Below are 8,907 nucleotides of genomic sequence, written 5' to 3'. Positions count from 1 at the left end.
GCTGCCGGGGCCGACGAGCGGGGACCCGGCCGGCTACCTGCTCTACTGCCCCTGCATGGGTGAGCCTGGGTCCGCGGGTGCCCTCCCCCCGCTCCCCGGAGGGCTGCGGCCTGCCCCGTTGCCGTGGTAACGGGCGGGCATCCCATTGCCACGGAGATGGGCACGTGGGGGGCGGCATCCTGTTGCCTTGGTGATGGGCGGAAGGGGTCTCCAGGCATCTCGTTGCCCTGGGGGGGCGGGGTTCCCCCGGTATCCCGTTGCCATGGTGACAGGCGGAAGTAGGGCCCTGGGCAGCCGGATGGGTGGAAGGGGGTCCCTGGGCATCTGGTTGCCGTGGTGATGGGCATGGGGGGGAAGTTCCCCAGGTATCCCGTTGCCATGGTGACAGGCACATGGGTCATCCCGCTGCCCCAGGGATAGGCACGTGGGGGGGTCCTGAGCATCCCGTTGCCCTGGTGATGGGCATGTGGGGGCGTGTCCTCCAACATCCCGTTGCCCTGCCATGCGTACATGGTCCTGGGTATCCTGTTGCCCTGGTGACGGGCAGAAGAGGGTCCCTGGTATTCCTATTGCCCCGGTAAGGGGCACGGGAGGCGGTGCGTCCCTGAGCACCCCACTGCCCCCTTGACGGGCACATGGGGAGGCCCTGGGCACCATGGGCATGTTTGCTGACCCCTCTCTTTTCCCCATTCTTGCAGGGAGGTTTGGGAACCAGGCGGATCACTTCCTGGGCTCCCTGGCGTTTGCCAAGACCCTGAACCGCACCCTGGCTGTGCCCCCCTGGATCGAGTACCGGCACCACCGGCCTCCCTACACCAACGTGAGTCTCACCCGGTGCCTCGCCCCTCCGTGCGGGGTGCGCCAGCGCCAAGAGCTGGCCCTGTCCTACGCCAGGGTGGCGGTGGCTCACGTCGCCTTGCGAGCATCCCCCTCCCCGTCGGTCCAGAGCTCGTTGTAACAGGCCCCAACGCATGCTAAAGGCTGCAGGGGCGCGAGGAAACCATAGCCACGGCTCCAAGGAGTTTGTCATTTCCCTTGGGGGGGCTTGAGAGATGCACGTCTGCTTAGCTGACCTGGTGGGTGGCTTGAAAATGTGGAAGCCAGTCAGGTTTCTTGGTTTGCTTCTGCGTTGCTTTTATTCAGTATGACAGGCAGCGTGACAGGGAGCTCTGCGGTTTACAAGGTAAAGCGATGTTTCCAAAGCTCGCTGGGGAAATGTGAAGTGTTTGTTCTTATTTGTGGCCAAGGGTCACAACCTGTGAGTAGCCAAACTGGCGTCCCAGGAGTCACGACTTCCCGTGTTATGTTCTTCCCTCTCTAGATTGTCCCTCTTCCTACACCCCCCAGCCCCCCATTCAATTACTGGGAAGCTGTAGGCTGTCAAACATGAATGTCACCGGACCCACAGATGCCCTGAGCTATTGATCCTGCCCCTCACTAAATGCGAATGGAGATGTAGCCAGGACTGACTTCTGGTTGCTCAGCGAGTGAATCTGTTTCTCTCATTTACAGCTGCATGTTTCCTACACGGAGTACTTCAAGCTGGAGCCTCTCCTGGATTATCACCGGGTTATCAGCTTGGAGGAGTTCATGGAGAAACTGGCACCAGTGCACTGGCCTCCCGGCAAGCGAGTGGCTTACTGCTTTGAAGTAGCAGCCCAGAGAAGTGCCGACAAAAGGTCTTGTCCCATGAAGGTAAATTTCCTGCTCCTAGTTTGCTAGGTTAAAAAAGAGGATTGCTGCAGTTCTAGACTTGCTGGCTAATATGTTTGGGCCTGGCCTAAAGCTCATTGCAGGATTTGGTAGGGTTGTGCGCGAGTGATTTATCATTTTCAAATGAACTGTGACTTTGGGCAGACAGGACCTTAAGAAGGCAGATGTTCCCCTGGCTCTTCCACAGAACCCCCATCCATTCAGCGTTGCTCAGCTGATTGGATAAGCCCTGCTCTTTTAGGATAAATGGTCCCAGGGGTGCTAGGCCTGTGTGCCTTGATATCCTCTAAAATGTTTTTGGAATGGTCTTTATTTTACTTAATATAAAACTCTCCAGAGTTCTGCTGCTTCTTAGTGAGCTGTTGGGTGATGAGCAGAGTCAGCTGTGATTGCTCCCCCTTCTGTAGCACAGTTATGACTGCAGACCACTCCATCCAACTCCTCCGTCTCCTTACTGATTTCAGCTCTAAAGTCAGAGATTCTGTCAGAAATTGCTGGTTTACACATGGTGGGGCTGTCCCTGGTGAACAGTTCTCTTTGTTTTGTAGGATGGAAACCCATTTGGTCCATTTTGGGACCAATTCAATGTGGATTTTGATAGGTCTGAGCTCTTCAGAGGCATTTCCTTCAGTTCCTCCTACAAGGACCAGTGGATGCAAAGGTATGAAGGGCCTGGGGAGGTTGAGCACAGTGATGGATTGGGTGATACCAGTGGTTGGACATACATAGGCACTTGGAATGGCTCTGAGGAAAGCAGTGGCTTAGTTGCATTTTTGAGTCCATTCATCATTGTGAGGTGGTTTGAAGTGACTATTTGACATTGCAACTATTAACGTATAATCAAGGGCAAACCTTGAAGCTATTTCCAGGGGTTATTAGCCCAGCAATCAGTTCCTTTGCCCGGTATGCTTTGCGAACTATGTAGGGCTGATTGAGTTATCAGCCAAAGATTGATTAAGTTTAATTACTCTGGTCTCAGCCAGTGTACAAAGATTACACTACACTTGACTTGTGTCCATCGTACACCTCGTGTTATCTACCTCGCATAAAGCTACAACTGACTTAATATGTATCACTGCAGTAGCAATACGTATCTGAACTGTTTTAGCCAGGAATGGGAAGCATCTGTATTCTGTTTAAGTAGCTATTATATTACCATGAATGTCAGACTTGCTTGTCTTTCCTTTGTCCTCTAAACTATATTAATTTTGGATTCGTTATTGAATCAGAAGTAAAAAGCAGTGTCTGATGACTTTGTCAGTTGTGTGTAATGTTGTAATTCCAGTGTTGAAATGGTGAGGATTTTCTAATGCCAGATCACTTGTTTCTGTAGAGTCTCTGACATGTCTGCTTTGTCCTTGCAGCAGGTCTATTCAAGCTCATAACATTTCCTGGCCACCCTTTCCCTGTCTCTCCTGTTTCCCAGAGAGCCTGTAAACACACCACACTTCCATCTCATTTCCTTTTCCAGGTTTCCACCTTCAGAACACCCTATTCTTGCCCTACCTGGAGCACCAGCTCAGTTTCCAGTGTTAGAGGAGCATCGGCCTCTGCATAAGTATGTCGTGTGGTCTGATGAGATGGTGAAGAAGGGAGAGGAATATATTCATTCTCTCCTGGTCAGGCCTTATGTAGGAATTCATCTGAGGATTGGTTCAGACTGGGTACGTCGCTTGCATAGATTTCAGTGCATGTCATGCATGCGGGTACTGCCACTGCCATGCATGCAGTGCCATGGACCGACAGCCACCATTCCTTTAGAAAAGTTTACTAGACAGCCCTGATATGATCATCCCCTCTGGCACCAGAGTCTAAATCCAGCTTGTGCTCCTCTGCCACCCAAAGTTGGACTTGGGGTCGGATCAGGTTCTAATTGTTACTTTCACACATGGCGTTTTCTTCTCCTTTCTTCAATAGAAGAATGCTTGCAATATGCTGAAGGATGGGACAGCGGGGCCTCACTTCATGGCTTCACCACAGTGTGTAGGCTATGACCGAAGCACAGCTGTGCCTCTCACCATGGATATGTGCCTTCCAGACCTGACAGAGATCAAGCGTGCGCTCGAGCTCTGGGTGAAGAAGGTAGAAGCAAAATCTGTTTACATTGCCACTGATTCTGAGCCCTACACCAAGGAAATACAGCAGCTTTTCCAAGGAAAGGTAGGTTGCAGATTCTCGGACTAATGGTGCTGCCCCAGTAGCATCTTTGCCCCCATTTTCTACTTATGCAACACTTGCCACTGCAGGCTATGGTCATTTGGTTGTGTAGTAGCTGTTCAGTGAAATTAAGGCTAGTTTAAAGCAGGTAATGCTCACTGTGTAACCATGTTGCTGCATGTAGCCTAGTGTCAAAGGATGAGATGTCTCTGCAGGTGCTGAGTGTCGTCAGAGTGAAGGGTACTCAGAATCTTGTAGGACCGAGTCCTCAATGGGCTGTGTGTGATGCCAGTCTAATGGCTGGTTCCAGCTTGGTGGATCTGTAACTTTTTGACTCAGACCTGGTTCTAGTTAGTTGGTGTCAAGTGAAATGTTATTGCCCGTGTCTAGAGCAATGCAGACACTAGGAAATGGCTACCTATATATTGGAAATCTCCATTATTGACACCTGAAATAAAAAACAAACTTTGTCCACAACTGCAAGACTTAGATGCTGAGACTGTGGAAAATGTAGACTCCTCCAGATGCAACAGTCCCAGGTCTGTATTTTGATGGATTTTGTCTTAGAAAGGACTTGGGCTAAATCTTACAAAAGAAATATCACATTAGTGAGCTGTCTTCTTGATTGTAGTAGTCACTGGAAACCCAGGAAGGGCTGTTTTAGATGAGGGTAGGCGAAAGCAGTGGGTAGATTCCAGTTCATACCCCAGCTTGCCGTGTTATTAAGAATCGACATATGGTGCCGTGTTGCTTGGATTAACTTGCTCTGTCTGTTTCTTTGTGCAGGTCAAAGTGGTGAATTTGCAACCTGAAGTGGCCCAGATTGACTTGTACATCCTTGGCCAGTCTGACCATTTTATTGGGAACTGTGTTTCTTCATTTACTGCCTTTGTGAAGCGAGAGCGTGATGTGCATGGGAGACCTTCCTCATTTTTTGGCATGGACCACCCGCCGAGGCTGCGGGATGAGTTTTGACCAGGACACGAACAAGCAGTAGTTTTTGTTCTTAGAGCTGTGAACTCGGGAGCCCTGTTGACAGATATACCAGGACACAAACATTTTCATAAAAGAATAGGATATGCCAGCTGTATTGATAGGCTTGTCCTGAGGCCTTCATTTCGTCCTTGTGTTAGTTCTGGATTCATTCTGACTGACTTCTCAGTTTTGCCATGTTGCCAGCATGAGATCAGAAAGGGAAAGTGAATTTTAAACGCTGTACATTATATGAAACCTTCCATTCTCCTTATTTTGGATTATCAGCTATCTTGATTAGGTAGCTGTTCACATTTCATCTTTCTCCTATGTCTTGTTGTTTTTCTTGGAGGTACCAGGAAGGTTCTTGTCATGATGGATCATTCCAGGTTCTCTGTAAGTGCTAAGTATTATTGAAAGGGAACATGCTCCATGAAAGGAACATGGCTTCAGGCTCAGGACTTTTTAGGGATTAGATGATCTGGGTTTTATTCCAAGTGCTACTGCTGTCCCATTATGGGCCAGTCAGCTCTGTGCCCCGGTTTACCTGTCTGTAAAATGGGTTTCAAACCTACCTCACTGGAGTGTTATTAGGATTGATCCGTTACATTTGCACATCACTTTGAGATCTCTAGGGTGCTTCAGAAGTACAGTGATGGTATATCAGAATGATGCAGGTACCTGCTCAACCTGTCTTAGTGACTGCACTGACCTAGGGAGCATGGGGCAATATCATGACAAGCTGTTGGAGCTGGATGTTTGTAACTTCACAGATTTCATTACTGTTGTCACATGGTGGGAGGGAGAAGGGGATGGCTGCAATGATCCCTAAATCTTTGGAAGCTCAGATTTTTAGAAGAAATGGATCTGGTATAAAATAACCTTAGCAAAGGATAAGGAGATGGTGACAACAGCGTGTGCCTTGTCTTATTTTGGGTGAAAGTTTTTCTGCCCTCTCCACAGACTGCATAATCTGATCCTCAGTGCTGGTTCCCACTACTTTAACTGGGGACTCATCCTCTTGTGGCAAGATAGTCTCAGAAGCCAGGATTAGGCTGTGGCCCAGGACAGGTTAGTTTTCCATTGGTGACTCTGGAATTTTGTTTCCTATCTCTGTGCGAGCCAGTCACTGTTTGGCCAAGGCCCCTTGTTCCTGTGACATCTTGTAATGGATTGGGTATGGCACTATCTCCAATTACTTTCTCATATTGGCTGTATGAGGACGCAGATTCACAGAAGTTTAGGGCTAGAAGGGACCTTGTGAGATCATTGGGTCCAGCCCCCCTGCTCTGGGCAGGAAAGACTGCTGGGGTCAAATAACCCCACAAGGTGTGCATCCAGTCTCCTTTTGAAGATCTCTAGGGTAGGTACCCTGGACGTCTTCTAATGTGCTCTTTGGTCTCTCTTCTCTTGGAGCATTTTATTTTGTTTTAGTTGCGCAAATTTCTGTTCCCTGTGGTTTGAAGAGAACACTGCCGGAGGAGATGAGGCCTGGCAGAGGTTGGAAGCCACCCAGGCTGTAAGAGCCTCTTGCTTCTCAGTGCTAATTTCCAGAAATGTATGGGGCCAAGTTGTTTCAGTGAGGCTAGCTGTGAGTATTCCAGGTGCTGGACTGCTGCGGGTTTATGTAACTGGAAGCCCATAAACCAAATTGATATATCTCTAGTATTTTTCCTCCTTTTTTTAGTCCAGAATGATGCAATCAAGACTGCTTTGGTTAGAAGTGGGAAATGATGATGCTTTCCCAAGATATCATGGTTGAGAAGATGTATTTTGACTCTTTTTACAGAAAATGTAATTTTGTATTTTTTTTCCACAGTAAAACATTGAAACTTATTTTGTTTTAAATATTCATTTTTATTCGCACTGAATTCTTATCCTTATTTACATGAAAGTATTTGACCCTAGTTCAGCCCAGATCAGTCATCGTCAAGGCTGCAATATCTTCGTAAAAAAGTATGTATCCTTTCCAACATCCATCAGTTCAAATATGGACATCCAAACGTACAAGCTATTAATAATGTGTTTAACTAAGCAATCGTTGTGGAAGAAGTCCATGGCTCACAGATGTGCTTATAGGTGCTTACTCTCAGACAGATCCCTCCGTGTGCATGCTTTCTGTTTAAAGTTTTAGGAGTAACAGCTTTTCTGTAATGAGTTATTCAGCATTTGTGTTTTCCAATTCATACTGTACTGTGATCCAAATTAATTTTCAGGTGTGGGTGAGCACTCAGATGTTAATGTGTTAGGAGGTTTTGGATGGTGCTTGCCCCCCCTCTTAGTTGCTGCAATGGTAAGGAGAAAATTGCTGTTTTTAAGGGGTGTTGGTTGTAGCCGTGTTGGTCTAGGGGCATAGGCAGACAAGGTTCTTTGGGCAAATGTGATCTCTTTTACTAACCCAACTGGATAGTTGGAAAAATGATTCTTTGCAAGTTTGCAGGCACAGGTGCCTTTCCTCAGGCCTAGGAAGTCTGCTGGTCTGTCTTTCCTCTAGGGTCCAAATAGAAGCTTAAGCCAATATACAGAATATAGATCTGCCACACACTTGCATTTTCATAGACCTGCTTTTTGCATATTAGCTTAAGCTTCTATTCAGACTTTAGAGAAAAGACAGACCAGCAGACTCTCCCTAGGCTGGAGGAAGGGTGCCTGTGCCCAAAAACTTGCAAGGAACTATTTTTCCAACTATCCAATTGGTCTAATAAACGATATCAAGTTTACCACTTGTCTGTTTGTAAGAGGACATTTTTTTAAATGCAAAATTTAATGAAATCTTGAGACTTGCGTCCAGTGTCTTTTTCAGTGCAAACTTCAACCTTTCCCTTAGTTTTTGGGAATGTACATTTCTGATAGTTTATATCTCTCTAAACTGCCCATGCTGCAGGTTTCACATGGTGTCTTCCTAAGTATCTGAAGCTGGCCACACTGGTTAAAGGATCTTGGTTTATAATCATAAGGAAGTTAGGCTGGAAGGGACCTGCAGGGATCATTTAGTCCAGTGGTTCTCAACCTTTTTTGTACTAGGACCCAGCTGTAAACATCAACGGTCAGTCCTGACCCACTGTCCCCTGCCCTCCACTGTGTGGGGCAGGGGGCCAAACAGCCCCTTGCAGGCTGGAGCTCTGTCAGCCTGCAAGGAAAAGGCCATGGGTTCCCACATTTGTCTCCTTTAAAAGAGAACCCATTTTTAAAATTTGTTCACGACTCTTTTGCAGATGCGTCCCAACCCACTTTTGGGTCGCGACTCACAGGTCAAGAAGTGCTGCTCTAGTCCAGCCCCCTGCCTCAAGCAGGATCAGCCCTATCCAAACACCCGACATAAGACTACTGTCAACCCCGACCCAACACGGTTGTGCACAGATGTCCTCTCGCACCAGGACATGCACGGCCCTGGGTTCTGCAGGAGCTGCCGGGTGCCAGCGGTTTGCTTCTCCAAACACATCACCAAAAGCAGGCAGGCTCGCAGCCGGGGCTGGGGGCGCATCAGCAAAACACAAAGCCGGGCCCTGCCCCTTGGCTGCTCTGCACTACTGGAGCTGGCTCCAGGGAGGTAGGAAGAAACTGCCCTTCCCTCCAGAGCCTCAGGCCTGCCCCTTTGGAGCCAGGCTCGCTGTTCCTCTTTTGGAAGCGGAGGGAGCCTGGCATGCGCCGCCTGGGCCCCGGGGCTGTGCCTTGCCCTTCACCCCCCAGCTAGGACACCATGCCCTGCAGCCTGTGCTAAGCCACGTGCCCAACAGCACCCAGCTCCGCGCATGCGCACGGCGTCCGCAAGCAGCGCCCAGTTTACACATGCGCACAGCGCCCCTAGATCCGCGCATGCGCACGGTGTGCCCCGGATGCAACACGGCCCTCCCCCCTGAGGGCGGGGGCCCGTTGCTAGGGAAGCGGAGGCCCCTCCCCTCTAGGCCTTGTCGCTACGGAAATGAGGCCCGTTGCTAGGCCGGGTTGCTAAGGAAGTGATGGCTTGGGGGCGGGCACTTGGGTTGCCAAGGAAGTGAGCGGTGGTCGCTCCCCTTCCCCCCCCGTATCCGGTGCTGCGGGAGAGGCGGCTCCATGGTGACGGCG

The 8,907-nt window shown here is 49.2% G+C and overlaps 1 protein-coding gene across 1 annotated transcript; it reads left to right on the top strand.

The window, feature by feature from the left end:
- Positions 1-6: 6 nt before the first annotated feature.
- POFUT1 (protein O-fucosyltransferase 1) lies at positions 7-6,678 on the top strand. The gene is made up of 7 exons (XM_014523135.2): positions 7-59; positions 699-820; positions 1,513-1,695; positions 2,262-2,374; positions 3,185-3,377; positions 3,631-3,873; positions 4,657-6,678. Exons 1-7 carry the CDS (start codon positions 56-58, stop codon positions 4,843-4,845), a joined length of 1,047 nt encoding a protein of 348 aa, XP_014378621.2. The 5' UTR covers positions 7-55; the 3' UTR covers positions 4,846-6,678.
- The last annotated feature ends 2,229 nt before the right edge of the window (positions 6,679-8,907 follow it).

Source organism: Alligator sinensis, unplaced genomic scaffold (genome assembly GCF_000455745.1).
Source record: "Alligator sinensis unplaced genomic scaffold, ASM45574v1 scaffold1032_1, whole genome shotgun sequence".
Lineage (NCBI taxonomy): Eukaryota > Metazoa > Chordata > Crocodylia > Alligatoridae > Alligator > Alligator sinensis.
This window is presented reverse-complemented; position numbering and strand designations above follow the sequence as displayed.

Coding starts and splice junctions, on each gene's coding strand:
- POFUT1 (XM_014523135.2), top strand. Junction 2,375..3,184: donor AAGGACCAGTGGATGCAAAG/GTATGAAGGGCC, acceptor TTCCTTTTCCAG/GTTTCCACCTTCAGAACACC. Junction 3,378..3,630: donor TGAGGATTGGTTCAGACTGG/GTACGTCGCTTG, acceptor TTTCTTCAATAG/AAGAATGCTTGCAATATGCT.